The 15,665-nt window shown below is 42.2% G+C and overlaps 1 protein-coding gene across 2 annotated transcripts in view; it reads right to left on the bottom strand.

The window, feature by feature from the left end:
• PPP4R3A (protein phosphatase 4 regulatory subunit 3A) overlaps positions 1-9,423 on the bottom strand; it is a 38,032-nt gene extending 28,609 nt beyond the window's left edge. For both annotated transcript variants that reach the window (XM_081228389.1, XM_081228388.1), the window contains exon 1: positions 9,274-9,423. In XM_081228389.1, coding sequence (XP_081084515.1) covers positions 9,274-9,415 — 142 coding nt within the window. In that variant the 5' untranslated portion in view covers positions 9,416-9,423. The remainder of the gene's footprint in view (positions 1-9,273) is intronic.
• Between the last annotated feature and the right edge of the window lie 6,242 nt (positions 9,424-15,665).

The raw sequence follows: 15,665 nt of genomic DNA on the forward strand, positions 1-15,665 counted from the left end.
CCCAAAAGCACAAAGGAAAAAAATCACACATCATTGATAAATGATGCTAATTGGACATAATCCAAATTAAAAACTTCTATGCTACAAACAATACCATTAAGAATGTGAAAAGAACCCACAGAATGGGCAGAATTATTTGGAAATCATATATCTGATAAGGGACTTGCATCCACAACTCTTACAACTCAATAATAAAAAGATAACCCAATTTAAAAATGGGCAATGGATCCGAATAGATATTTCTCCAAAAAAGATATACAAATGGACAATAAACATGAAAAGAAGCTCACCGTCTTTAGTCATTAGGGAAATGCGAATCAAAACCACAAAAAGATAACCATTTTACACCAGCTAGGAAGCCTACAATCAAAGACAGACAATGACAAGAGCTGGCAACCATGTGGAGAAATTGGAACCCTCAGACATTTTTCTTGTAGGTATATAAAAAGACATCCACTTTGGAAAAATTTGGCAGTTCCTCAAAAAGAGAGAGTTACGGGCAATTCCACTCCTAGATACATACAAGAGAAACGAAAACATTTGCCCACACAAATTTGTGTACACATACATTCAGAGCAGCATTATTCATAATAGCAAAAAAGTGGAAACAATCCAAATGTCCAAAAACTAATGAATGGGTAAATAAATGAAATACTATTCGGCTATACAAAGATATGAAGTTCTGATCCATGCTGTAACTGAACCTTGAAAACATAAGTTATAGAAGCCAGTTACAAAGGACCACATGTTTTAGGACTGCATTTATATGAATGGCCCAGAATTTGCAAATTTAGAGGATCTGTAGATTAGTGGCTGTTTAGGACTGCGAAGAAGGGGCAACAAATGGGTAGTGATTGCTAATGGGTACATGATTTCTTTCAGAGGACAAAATGGTCTCTCATTGTGGTGATGGTTGCATAACCCTGTGAATATACTAGACAATACTGAACTATACACTTTAAATGAGATGGCATGTGAATTCTGTTAAAAAAAAAAGCTAAAGTGTAAATATTCATACAATGGAATATCGTACAGTAATGTTAATGTATGAACCAAATATATGTAAATGCAAAAATGTATATGAACCTTACAAACATGAATGAAAGAAGCCTCAGACAGAAGTATATACCATAAGACCATTTACATGAAGTTCAAAAAGTGGCAAAAATTAATCTATGGTGTTAGAAGTTAGGTTGTTGAGGGGAAGGGGAGAGATAGTGACTGAAGACAGAGACATGAAGCAGGCTTCCGGAGTGCTGGTTACGGGGTTTCTTTGTGCTGGTTTTTTTGTGAAAACTTCATCAAGCGGAATACGCATGCTTTGTGCACCTTTTGGATGTAGTATACTTCGAGACGGGGTAAAATGACACACGGCATAGGGGCTGGAGCTATCACTTCAAGTGGTGATTTCAAGAAACACACACCTGGGACTTCCCTGGCGGTGCAGTGGTTAAGTATCTGCCTGCCAATGCAGGGGACAAAGGTTCAACTCCTGGCCCGGGAAGATCCCACATGCCGCGGAGCTACTAAGCCCATGGGCCACAACTACTGAGCCTGCGCTCTAGAGCCCGTGCTCTGCAACAAGAGAAGTCACGGCAATGAGAAGCACGCACACCGCAACGAAGACCCAACACAGCCAAAAATAAATATTTTTTTAAAAAAACCCAAAAACACCCTCACACCTGACTTGGCAACTGCTAAAACAAAACACCAACACCAACTATTATTTTTTGAGTACAAGTTTTTTTGCCTTTTTTTTTTTTTTGCATTTGTTTCAAAACTCTCTCGGTAGTGTTACAGTGTTAGGATGACTAGAAAGGAAAAATCAATCACAAATTCAAAGTATGAAGTGTTCCCTCCCAAAGTGCTGGCTAAAACAAGAATAAGCACATACTAGAAGCTTCTGGTAAGTTTTTCTTTTTCCTGGGCCATTCAAGATGTCAGGGGGAAGCATCTCTCCTGAAACCATTTCAGCCATATCCAATGGTTTTAGTCTAAGATATAACTTTAGGAAGTCCAGCTCTGGTCCCCAAATACCACGTTCCCTAAGACGTCAGTAGGCTGTAGAGGCTGGAATATGGGAAACAGCCTTTTAACTGGGGGGCTAAGTAAGATAATAATGAAAAGACACATTTCTAGTTTTATTCCTAGTCCATCTATTAGGTTCCCCACTCCCATCTCCTAGTTCCTACTGAATAAAGTTATAAGCACTTATCCAATCAACTGAAAAATATCCGGCTGAGTGCTAATATGCATTTACACAATCCTTCCCCCCAGCAAGTTTATTTGTTATCAATAGCTACAGTACTGGGTACAGTGGTTCCATCCCAATAATAAGTGGGTATGGAAGCGGATGTAGAGTTCAACTGTAGGTGTGAGGCATTTATCATGGTAGCAGAGATAACAAGGGGAGAAATGAGGAAAATGTTCCTTAATAGGAGACCTTAAATGACATCAAGGGAGTTAAAAGTTCTCATTAAGAGGAACACAATGCTTTTGATAATGGGTAGATCCAGTATATCTTAGTAACTGAAACACATATGTAAAACAGCCCCCCACCCCAATTTATTTGAGAAACACATTCATCCTATCCAATGAAATAGATGCCTTTATCCTCCAAGAGGAATTCATTCTCCCCCCCGCCCCCCACCATGACACCATCTCCTCACACATCTGAGAAAGACACTCACACAGACAAGAGAAAGACAAGCCTATATAGCAAACCCCAATATCAAGACTTGAGAAAGGCCTTCCCACTTCCCACCTGAATGACTGGGAAGGAAATATGGAAACACAAAAATCGAGAGATTGATGTAGCTAAGGGGAATGCATCAATACATGTAATTAAGTTTGTCACGGCAGAATCTATCATTCAGACCACTAACAAAATCAGCCACGCTCAGGTGAACTAAAGAATACTCCTGCACAGCAAATGCTTGTCAGAGTCCATCCCCACGATTCTGACAGGCGTGCAAGGCCATATTTGCACATATACTTCTTCAAAAAATAAAGAGGGTCCTTAATTCTCATTTACTATTACCAAAACTGAACATCAGCACAACCTTTCTGGAGGGTCATTTGTCTTTACCTACAAAGCTTCTAAACACATACTACTCTTTGGTCCAACAATCCTAGGAAATTATCCTACACCCTCATACAGGTGCCAAGTATATGAATACAGATGTCATTAGCAGTGTTTGTAAAGGCAAAAAAAACCTAGAAACAATGTATGAGCCAGCTGGAGAGTGTGGGGATCTCAAGAGGCCTAGAAAAATCAGAACTATTTTCATAATATTACTAAGAGATTATTTGCCATTTTCATTCTTATTTTTCTCACAGTGTCTACACTGATAGTGCAACAGATTGAATGCAGAAGCAGAAAAGAACACTTTTAAAAAAACTGAACCAGACATTATAAAGAGATTTGTAAAAATGTAAAACAGTGACATTCTTGTCACTGAATTCTTGCTTTAGAAAAGATTTTTAAAGTCTTATCTTAATTTCTAATATGGTAAATATCGATAGATATTTTTTATTTAAACATAAACAAAAGCTATTAGGGATCCTCAATTTTAGTACTATAAAGGTATCCTGAGGGAAAAAAATTTGAGAAATGTTACTCCATGCCACCAACACTGTACTGTGTGAATTCAATATATACAGTGGAATACTATGCTAGTTTTAGATGAGATCTGTATATCCTGACACAAATAGAGGCCCCAAATATACTGATAAAAAGGAGATCTGTACACTCAGGAAATGGGGGGACAATGGTAAAGAAGGGGAAACGCCACTCATAACATCACCAAGACAACTACAGGTAAAGCTGTCATAGATTGATAGCAAGAAAAAGTGACAATAAAACAAACAGTACTATTATGAGTATAAACAATTAGGTCACTAAAAACATTCCCTCCCTACTTCACATCTTGGTTCCTCTTGAACTTTTCTAATATGCTGCTGCAAACCCCCAATACATCCCTATCAAAACAAAACAAACACCTCCAGGGATAGGGGGAGAGTAGTTAGTACGTGCAGAATGAAGTCTCACCTGAAGAGTCAGAGAACTTAAAACTAGTGCCTGTAGTATAGATCCAGCCAGCACACAGCTTGTTTGATTCCTAGTTCTAACAAACATACTCATACACTAAATTCATGAAAATCTTTTACAATGGAAAGATTTTACATTGGAAAAAAAAAAAAGTCTAGATTTCTGGCTGGGTACAGGAAAAAAAAGACCCCAGAACTATCCAATCAAAGAATCAATGCACCAAGACTTATGGTTAGAAAAAAATAATACCTCTTAGGGTTGCTTTTGAATATTAACTGGAATTTTATATTAAACTGCCTACCCCAGAACCTAACACATAACCAGCACTCAATACTTTTTTTTTTAACAGCATGATCAGCATATCATTGCCCTGGCATCACTATAAGCTTGAATAGTAGAAAAATTAGTACTGATAACAATGATCCAGAAACACATTACAAATAAAAGGCTAACCAACACAGGCTCATTAGACTGCCTAAGAAAACCTTCTAATATATAGTATTTAGGAAATATTCCATGAAAATTGTTGAGATTTTTTAATCATGTTACACAGTTTAACTTAGCTGGAAAATTCACTTGTTCAGAAGATATCAATTCCCTTCACTGGAGAAATTATATATTCTTCTTTATATAATTTTATGGCTTTATTTTCAATACCAATCAATCAGATTCGGATAATATGGGAGTATCTGGTTTGGGGTTAAGAAACTTAGATCCTGACCTTAGTTCAGATTTGGATAAATACTTAAGGATTTCAGAATGAAGAGCTTCTAGGTCTGCTGCCTTTTTTTTTTTTTTTTTTTTTTTTTTTTTTTTTTTTGCAGTACGCGGGCCTCTCACCTCTGTGGCCTCTCCTGTTGCGGAGCACAGGCTCCGGACGCGCAGGCCCAGCGGCCATGGCTCACGGGCCCAGCCGCTCCATGGCATGTGGGATCCTCCCGGACCGGGGCACAAACCCGTGTCCCCTGCATCGGCAGGCAGACTCTCAACCACTGCGCCACCAAGGAAGCCCAGGTCTGCTGCTCTTAAGTAAGCAGTTCAACCTTACTGGCAATATACTGGCTTTTCCAGTATATTGACATTATCAACCGTCAAAGCTAAGGGCAAGAGCTTAGGTACTATGTTTCCTTAGTAGGAAGAAAACACCATCAAAATGAATTAACGGAAGTCCAAAATCTTATGATGATAGGAGACTAGTGTATGTTTCAAACCTATAGCAGGTCTGTGTTCCAGGTCCCTCCCTCCCAATTTTGTGGACCACAGATTACACATGGCATTTAAAACCTAAAATGAAGGCCTGGGGAAAAAAAAACTTGGTAGCATTATGTTAAAAGGTCCCACCCCTGTGTCAAGCCTTCACTACACTCCAACCCCATCAGTTGTACCCAATGTAGCCAATGGCCCTCAAACTTTCAAAAGTTATCACATGCAACAGATGAAAAATAAGGGTTTGGTTATCCTAAGCCTATTAATTTTCCACGAAGTAGGTCTACACAAGAGAAAAAAAAGCACATTTAAATCAACTTTTCAAAGTGAAATATTTCTCCCAGTACTGACACTGGGTTCTTCTTGGTAGCTAAATCTGGAGTGCTTACTATATGCAAGATTATATACTACTTACTGATTTATAAGAATAACATAAAAAATGCTGATGCTATCTCTGTTCATTTCTCACCACCGCAGCCAAAACAAAACAAAACAGACTCTCCTACCCAAACTGTTGACCTCCTTTTCTATTTATAGTAGTAGAGGCAGATCTACCTACAACCAAGTTCTATCAAGAGGAAGAAGCACAGGATTCCAGTTTTTACCATTAGCTAGCAGCACTACCTTGAACAAAACATTTCCCCATGTCTCATTTCTTCATGCCTCAAACAACAGTGAAAATGAAATCTTTTTTCTTTTTTTTTTTTTTTTTTTTGCGGTACGCGGGCCTCTCACTGTTGTGGCCTCTCCCGTTGTGGAGCACAGGCTCCGGACGCGCAGGCCCAGCGGCCATGGCTCACGGGCCCAGCTGCTCCGCGGCATGTGGGATCCTCCCGGACCGGGGCACGAACCCGTGTCCCCTGCATCGGCAGGCGGACTCTCAACCACTGCGCCACCAGGGAAGCCCCAAGAACACTATTCTTGATGATTGGCAAAGTAATCCAGAATAAAGAGTATAGATATGATTTTATGTTCAAAGACATCCTTCAGTGTGTGGAGAAATTCCAATTTCTTTACTTTATCAATTCTAAAATTGGCAGGTGGAGGTGGTAAAAATAATAATGGAGAAAAGAAGTAGAATGATTTGAACATAAAGCGAGAGAGTAAGTAAAGGATGACATCATTACCCTCACTTCAGCAACCTAACAGGTACAGCATTAACTGGGAGAAGAAAAAAAACAATACTAAGTAATCTTTATTGGAGGATGGAACTTTGCCGGTACATGGCTATGAGGTAATGAGGTAACCTACCTTCGTTTTTAAAAAAGGATATGTTCCTACAACATATCTGCCAGTAGAAACCTACTGAATAAGGATGCAATCCAGAAAATGGGCTCAGTAACTTAGTGGGACATCTCTCCTCCAAGGCTAGGAGAGCTAGAGATTTGCCAAGCACTCAGCTCCAGAGGGGAAGGGCATACTAACCCACACAGATGAGCCCTGTAACAGGTAAGACACAAATACTTCCACTCAGAAATTTCCTTCCTGATTTTCAGATAAGTGTATATGTTCCTCTAACAAGATAAATGACTCATTTTATGGAAAACCAGAAACAACTTTCCATTTTGCTCATCACAATAAAAAGAAAATTCTCAATTATCCTGTGATGGAAAATGAGGGAAGCACACAATAATGGATAATCCAAGCTAGCAGCCAATACAAAACTCCCACATGTGGCCTGGAGATAAACTATAATTTTAAATATCTTTAGGCTAAAAATTGTTTTCATTTTCTTTGAAATGAACCTTGAATCTAAGTATAAAGCAGCAAATACAAGCAGACAATAACATGGGGGTTTAAAACACACTATTAACAGTTAATGATGTTAATTAAGTAATTGATAATACTAGTTTCAAGTCATAGACTAGAAGTCTTATTCAATCCCTGACACCTCTCCCCCACCTCAGTTCGAACACTGATCTTCCTTGCTTTTTAACCTAGCTATGTGATCTTAAGTTATTTAGCTTCTTTGAGCCTCAGTTTCCTGATCTATAAATATGGCTAATAACAGTACCTACACCAAGAGGACACCAGAGGATACAAATGAAGAATCTCTGGCACACAGTAGACACTCAATAAATTTTGACTATTATTCCTATTTGGAGTTTCCCTGTTAGGAAAAAAAAAAACCCATAAATCATCAAATTAAAGATTATTTACAAAGTATTTCACAAGTATCCTGGAATTTTCTAAGCCTACTCTTTAGATTTAGTTTTCCTAACAACTTATAAATTTAACAAGGGCACAGTTTATTTCAGCTCTTTCCCTATTAGATAAAAATGGAAAAAACCCAGATTCCTATATTATTGTGTTAGAAGAGTATGATTCCCTATGACAATATGACATTGACTTAATGCTTAAAAATACTTTAAACAAAGGACTTTGTATAATGAGTCCTATTAAACACATGAAGTGAAGGTATGTCTTATTTCAAATTATTATGAGGTTTCAAAGAATTCATCTCAAATCTACACACGATTAACTGAACCTATAAAGCCTATACTTTCCAACTCACTATGTAAAAAGTTTTCCAAACAAGCAAAAACATAGAAGTTAGAACAGTTGGTTACTACATGGTAGTCATACAGAAAAGTACACTAACACTTCACATTCAAACTTGTATTTTAAGAGACAAATAATATAGGCCTCAGAAAAATTTACCCAATGTGTTCAAAACCCTTTAAATGCCTCCAAGGAAAAATAATTTTTCTCCAGTTTTAAGTTATTTTAGGGAGGCTTATAAAGTAATCTGTGGGCAATATACTCCAAGTTACCATTTTTCTTTCAATTCAAATTGAAAAGCAATGTCCCTACGGTCTTCAGTTACAGAATGGTGAGTCTTATTTGTTTTCCGTGGAATTGGAGTTCTGGGTAGGAAGTCCAATTAAAGGTCCTTGAAATGAGTTTGTAATAATTTAGATACAGACCTACAACCGTAATAAACTCAGACAGTTAGCTACCATAAAATTATAGGCTATCGTTACAAGGCAGATTTTCAAATTCAGAAAGAACTATTTTGAAAAAAGTTTTACCTGATGTGAACATTTTCTTTAAGGGAAATTCACGGTACGCCACCGGAGGAAGTGGCAATCCCTAAACTGAGTTAAGTCTTTAAAACTGTGAAACACTTATTATCTTCAATCAGCTTGGTCTTTGAACCTTGAAGGGCTGTTTCAAAATATGTGAAACACATGCATCACTAGGGCAGATTCGAAAGGTTTTAAAGGTTTCTGCCAACTTCTCCCCACCTGTTAGCTGAACCAAATTATGAATAAATAGTTAAGCAATCGGATAAAATGCTCGGGTAAAATGATTCCAAACTTGCAGGGCGTTTACCCAGTGAAACTACACACAAAGTTCTGCATTTCTAATGAAAAAGACAACTAACGCTGCGGGAACACAAATCTCTCTTCCCACGGCAAAGAAGCACTTTCCTCTGCCGAGTGCAGAGTTGCCAGGTCCAGAACCAGGGTTGCCAACCTGCAACAGGATCGGAAAGATGCAGCAATGATACTTTTTTTTAAAAAAAAGAAGAAAAGCACAACAAAATGTTTATGCTCCAAAAAGTGAAACAGCTAACAACTTTCTTAGCTCCGAGAAAAGTTTCATGCCTGCTTTACAGACGCGTGAACGAAGGCAGGGGATCGGTTTGATCAGTAGCTTTCTCAAGGTCACTCTTGTGCAAAGGAACGGCAAGGTCCGGGCTCCCGCTCCCAGGCCCCCGACCTCTGCACACGCCCCGGCGGCACCGCTCAGACGCGCCTGGCTCCGCCCGTGCCCGCACAAGTGCGACGGGGCCCTCAGAGAAAGAAACACATGGAGCGAGAGCAGCTCCGGGAGGATAGGGGGGCCGGGGGCCCGTCTTCCCCCGAGGCGGCGGCCGCCGCGGCCCGAACCGCCGCCTCCGTCCCCTCCGTCGTCTCAGGCAGAGGGCCGCTAGCCCCACAGGACCGGGCAGTTGGCCCAGGGGCGCGGGCGGGGCGAGGCGAGGGTCCCGCCGCGAGGGGTTCACTCACCGTCGCTCTCGGCCCTGACAAGCAGGGACATGCCCTTCAGCCGCTCCACGTAGCCGGACGACACATGCCCGGTGCCCCGGTCGTCCCACTGCCGGTCCTCGTTGAGCGTGTAAACCTTCACCCGCCGCCGGGTGTCGGTCATCGTGCCGCCCGGGGGCCGGGGCAAAACCCCGCCGGAGTCGCCCGGGAAGGGGGTCCGGGGAAGGCGGGAGCCGAGGCGAGAGGACGCCCACGAGGGGAGGGCTCCCCGGCCTCACTGCCGCCTCTGGCCGCCCCGGGGCCGCGCTGCCGCCCGCATGGCCCGCCGCTGGGCCCAAGCTCTGGCCCTCGCCTTTCCTCGCCTCCGGCTCCTCGGCGCTATTGTCCAGGCCCGGCGAGCCCGGCCGCCCCGAGGGGGCCGCGCAGCGCTTCGCAGCCTCCCGCCCCGCCGCGCTAGGAACTCGCGGCGCCGTTCACTGCCCTGCTCCCGCCTCCGCCATGAGCTCCGTGAAGCTGCTTCCCGCGCCGCCGCCGCCGCCTCCTCCTCAGGCCGCCGCCGCCATGTTTTCCTTCCTTATACCTGGCCCTGCCACCGTAGCCGGGGACTGCGCTCCGCTCCCCTGCTTCAAATGTCCCAAGCCGACCGGCGCCTGGTCCTGCTGCAGCTGCCACCACTACGCGGGAGACTCCGAAAGCCCCCTGGCGCACGAGCGCTCTTGGCTACTGGGAGTCCCTTTCCCTCCGCCGCTGCCGCCGCCTCTTCCGTCTTCCTCACAGAGCCAAAGCCGCCGCCATCTTGGTTCGCCCCTCAATAGCGGCGCGCGGGGCCACCCCGGTAGCAGCTGCAGGGGCGGCCCGTTGGCCCCACCATTTAAAGAGACAGGAGGGAAGCCGCGAGCCTCGCAGCGGCGGAGGCCGCGGACGGAGTGGGGGTAGGCGGGCGTCGGGTTGCCGAGGTGGCGGGAGCGCAGGGAGTGGAGGAGGCGGAACGCTGGTCGCGCCGGTGACGGACCGAGGCTCCCTCGCGCTCCCTGCACGGTACTGTCGTGCGAGCGCGGGGCGTGTGTACGTCCGTCGCTCGCTGTGTTCGTCATCAGCCCCGTTCAGGATTCGAAGCGGGGGTGGAGCCCGCCTCCGGCTGCTGAGCCCTGAGCTGCTCTCTGCCCGCCGGGCGCTTGGCGTCTCCGGCTCTGGGTCTGCCCGCCGCCTACCCGGGTGGCTCGCTGTCCAGCCGCCGCTCCCTGCAGGCGTCGGGCGGCTTCGGCCTGGGGCTTTCCCGCGGCGCGCCCGCCTCCGCGAGGGCGCTGTTCGAGCCGCCTTTGGGGCTGAACTGGGCACCCGGAGCGCGGAGGTCGGTGGCGCCGGAGCCTCGCAGACTCAGACCGTAGGTTTGGCCGCAGGTCCTGGGAGCTGCCATAGGGCACGCACCGAGATGGGAGTCTAGAAACTTGGCACAGTTTTCTATTTCTGGGCGTGGGACCAAGGCTGTAGTGACGAGTCTAAAACCTCTCCTTAAAATAGCTGCTACCTCTGTTCCTCCAGAATTATTTTCTAGCTCTTCATGTTGCAAAAAGGACTTGAGGGGCTTACAAAAACAAACGGGGTACTGTATAATCAGGATGAGTAATTCTCAGTGTTCACTGTTAAGCACTGTTAATCGTCACAAGTTCCCATTCCTATCACACAAATGATAGCCACCATTTGGGGGGCTTTTACTCTTTGCCACGCCGTCTAGGTCATTGCTGGCCACTGGAAATAAAATGTGAACCGCGTATGTAATTTTACATTTATGGTAGCCGCTTCTTTAAAATGTTTGAAGAAACTGCTGAAATTTGTTTTTATAATGTATTTTGTTGTGTTAAGAAAAAAATGTTGCCTGCCGTTCCACTTCCACAAGATTCCAGCCATTAGCCACTGCAGTGGCTCACGGACAGTGCACCCTGAGGGGAATTCAGGAAGGAGAAAAACAGGAACCATTCTGTGCTTTGGATACACTGGCCCCTGGAAAAATAAACATAGCTAAGGAAAAATTTCAGTGACCCCGAGATTCTAACATCTTCCCAAACGTAGAAAAGCACTAAAATCATTGAGATGTCTGTTCTTTGTGATTAGCAGTAACCATTTCATGCTTGACTACAAATGTTTTTCACAGCAAAAAAGGTCGTATGTATTCCTGGCTCCTCCCTGACCTCTATGGAGCAGTTCCTCAGAGCTATCCGAGAGGCTGTCTCCTAAGCTATAGCCCTCAGTAAGGTCCCAGAACAGAACTTAACTCACAACTTTTACATTTTGCCTCTTTACTTCAGTCAACAGTGTAATGCGATATCTTCAATATAAAATGAATGAGATATTTTGAATTACTTTTTTCTCATACTAAGTTCAAACTGTGATGTGTATTTTACCTTTAGTGTAAATTTCTATTTGGATGCTGAATTTTCATTGGAAATACCTGATGTGTATTTAGGCTTCACTAAGTTTACAGTTGAAAAAGTAGATTCACATACTAAAGTTACTTGAAATATACTTATCTTTTTTCCAAAAATAAATCGAGTATTTTAAAACTTTAATTAAAATTAAGTAAGGTTTAAAATTCAGTTCCTCAGTCCCACTAGCCACATTTCCAGGCCTTAGTACTGAAACCGAGCAGGACCCTATGGGGCTCCTGGGCACAGAAGCCTTTCTGTGTAAGGAACAGACCCCAGCTTCTATGATCTTCCGAGTCCCAAAGGGCAGATTCAAACAGTTGCTAATCAGGGAAGGGAGGGGATACAGGGGCAAGGGAAGAACAGCCAAGAAACAATAGTGCAGCCTTGGGGCAGGATCCTGGTTCTTCAAGGGATGCACATAACAATATCTTTAAGCTCCTTATAGATCTAAAACCCCTAACAAATGGAAGATGTCAGGATTCTTCATTCCACAGAAGACCACCTGAGGCCAGATTAAAGGAACCAGAAAAGCTCATCAAGAGATTACCTGAGACCAGATGAAAGGAGTGCAGTTCCTGCACACACCCTAATCTTATCAGCAACCCCACCTTTGAACCATTGCTATAAAACTCCTCACCACATCCTCCCGGGTTGGGACACACAGTTTTGGAGGGCAGGAGCCTACTGTGTCCCCTTTTGCCTGGCAAAACAACAAAGCTATCCTTTTCTACTTCACCCAAAACTCTGTCTCTGAGATTTGATTCGGCACCAGTGCACAGAGGCTGAGTTTTTGGCAGCAGTACCCACATGTGGCTACTGGCTACCATTTTGGCAGGTTCACATGCTTAATATTATCAGAAATCTCACCAAACCTGCAATGTACAGCATTTTGAATTATACCCATTTATTCAGACAGAAGTTGGAACCTTCCTCCCCTACCACGTCAAATACAAAGAAGTGCTTGCAAAGAACAGCCTGAGGCTTTCATCATTTACAAAAAAAAACTGGAAAATTATAAAAACAGCAATTGTTTTTTTCTAAAAAGTAAGATGCAATAATTTCAAGCATATGGGCATGACAGCAATTATGTCTACTTTTGACACAGACATCTTTAAGTGTATTCACATGTTATTACTTATTCGATCCCCAAACCAAACATGAAGTGATTTGTGGGGAAAAAAAAACATACTTTATTTTATAATATCTTTTTAAGGTAAATTAAATAGCGGGGTTTATTAAATGGCAAAAGATTTTAAATTATATATACAACTAATATTAATAATTATGTTTAAATGAACTTTTTAATATAATCTTAAATAACAGTTGAGTTGTATTAGGGTTCTACCAGAGAAACAACCAGTAGGATACATCTACAGGGAGAAAGAGATTTCGAGGAATTTGTTTATACCGTAGTGGGATCTGGCTAGGCAAGTCTGGAGGTACGTAGGGCAGGTCAGCAGCAGGCTGGAAACTCTGGGCAGGAGCTGACACTGCAATCCACGGAATTTCTTCCTCAGGGAACCCTCAGGTTTGGTGTTAAGGCCTTTCCACTGATTTGGATGAGGCTCACTCAGATTACTGAGGATAATCTCTTTTACTTAAAGTCAACAAATTGTAGACGTTAATCACTCTACAAAATACCCTCGGGCTTCCCTGGTGGCGCAGTGGTTGAGAGTCTGCCTGCCGGTGCAGGGGACACGGGTTCGAGCCCTGGTCTGGGAGGATCCCACATGCCGCGGAGCGACTGGCCCCGTGAGCCACAAATACTGAGCCTGTGCGTCTGGAGCTTGTGCTCCGCAACGAGAGGCCTCAATAGTGAGAGGCCCACGCACCGCGATGAGGAGTGGCCCCCGCTTGCCGCAACTAGAGAAAGCCCTTGCACAGAAACGAAGAGTCAACACAGCCATAAATAGGTGAATAAATAAATAAATGAATAAATAAAAATTAAAAAAAAAAAAAATACCCTCACAGCAACACCTAGATTAGTGTTTGACTGAATAACTGGGTACCATAGCCTAGCCAAATTGACGCAAAACTAACCATCACAGTAATAAATACCTTAATTTATAATCACTTAATCATATGCCATGTGCAAATGGTGATACAATTTAAGAAAATTCCTAATGGGAGGTTGCAAATCACAAAAGGTTGAGATACGTTATCATAGTGGTCAAGGATGTGGGTGTTGGATTGTGAGTCCAGGTCCTGCCTGTTAGTAGCAATGTGATATTTGCAAGTTTCTAAACCTCTCTACCTCCTTTTCTTCACCTGTAAAATAGGAATAATAATAACTTCTAAGGTTGTTGTAAGGATTAAATAAGATACTGACTCCTCCCGTGCTCTAAATATAAAGCTTTTCCCCTGAATCCTGTACCTTCACCTACATACATAACATAAACTTATAAAATATGCAGTGGAGTCTATTCATTGGACAATATTTATACCTACTCTATGTTACTTACCTTTATCCATGTCACAGTCATTCGTTTTATAGTGTTACCTCCTTTAAACTAAAAACCCTGGAGAGATCAGGGACAAAGATGCTGGATTATGCACTGCCCAACTCCAGAATGCTCCATCCCTATAGATGACCCCCATGTTAGGCCATGAAGATAATGGTATCTGTATGGGGGGAAGGGCACAGCACCAGTGCTGGAATTGTTGAACCCTAATTGTGGTTCAGCCAATAAACTGGTGGCCTAGGATAAGACACTTAACCTCCTTGGGCCTCAGTTTTCTAATTCCGATGAGAAGATCTTTAAGAATACTTCTAGCTTTCAATTTCCATAAGTGTGGAGCAATGATGGTAAGAATAATAGAAATTATTAAATTCTCCCCATAAAGGCAATAAGAAGATGTGGTATGTATGTATGTGTATATATATAGATAGATAGATAGATATAGATAGAGAGATATATATAGTGGAATACTACTCAGCCATAAAAAAGAATGAAATAATGTCATTTGCAGCAACTTGGATGGACCTAGATATTATCATACTAAATGAAGAGAAAAGACAATAAAGACAAGAAAGAGAAAGACAAATAACCATATGATATTTATATGTGTAATCTAAAATATGACACAAATGAACTTACCTATGAAACAGAAACCAACTCATATAGAGAACAGACTTGTGTTCACCAAGGGGGGGTGGGGGAGGGATGGACTGTGAGTCTGGGATTAGCAGATGCAAACTATTACATATAGAATGGATAAAGAACAAGGTCCTACTGTATAACACAAGGGAACTATATTCAATATCCTGTACTAAACCATAATGGAAAGGAATACAAAAAATAATATATATATAACTGAATCATTTTGCTGTACAGTAGAAATTAATACAATATATAAATCAACTATACTTCAATAAATTTTAAAAAAATTCTCCCCATAAATGCAGATGGTCATATGAGCATACATAAGCATTTTCATGGCATTCATGAGCATTTTATTACATAGCACCATGTAATATAAATAATCAGAAAAAACACTCAGCAGAAAAATGTTCCATCAGTCATCCATTTTTGTTCTAAACTATTTTCATAAGTTAGATAAATATTTAAGTTGCTATATAATACTTCTGAAAAAAATTACAGTTTCTCTCATCCTACCCTCAACATAATGTAATCATGAACAAATCAGAAAGTGAAGGTAATTTTAGATAAACTCTGTAGCAACAACAGACTTTGACCAGCTGAGAGCTCACTACCACCCACAATTCATTTCTTTAAATATAAAAACTACCTTACAAAATGCTGAATAGCAACTCTTCATGGGTTAACAACAAGCAAAACAAGTGTTAAATTTATTAACAAAGAACAAGTTAAATTGAAAACAAAATTCTCTACGTCTATCATTCAATTAGCATGCTTGGGAATCATTTAAGATACTTCTAGGGAATGGAAATCACAATTGGGATTACTATGATTTGTTCCCCGTTCTTTTCATTGTTCAGGATTCTATCCACCTCCCCTCCCCTCA

The sequence above is a fragment of the Mesoplodon bidens genome, assembly GCF_964165515.1.
Source record: "Mesoplodon bidens genome assembly, chromosome: 3".
Taxonomy (NCBI): Eukaryota; Metazoa; Chordata; class Mammalia; order Artiodactyla; family Ziphiidae; genus Mesoplodon; species Mesoplodon bidens.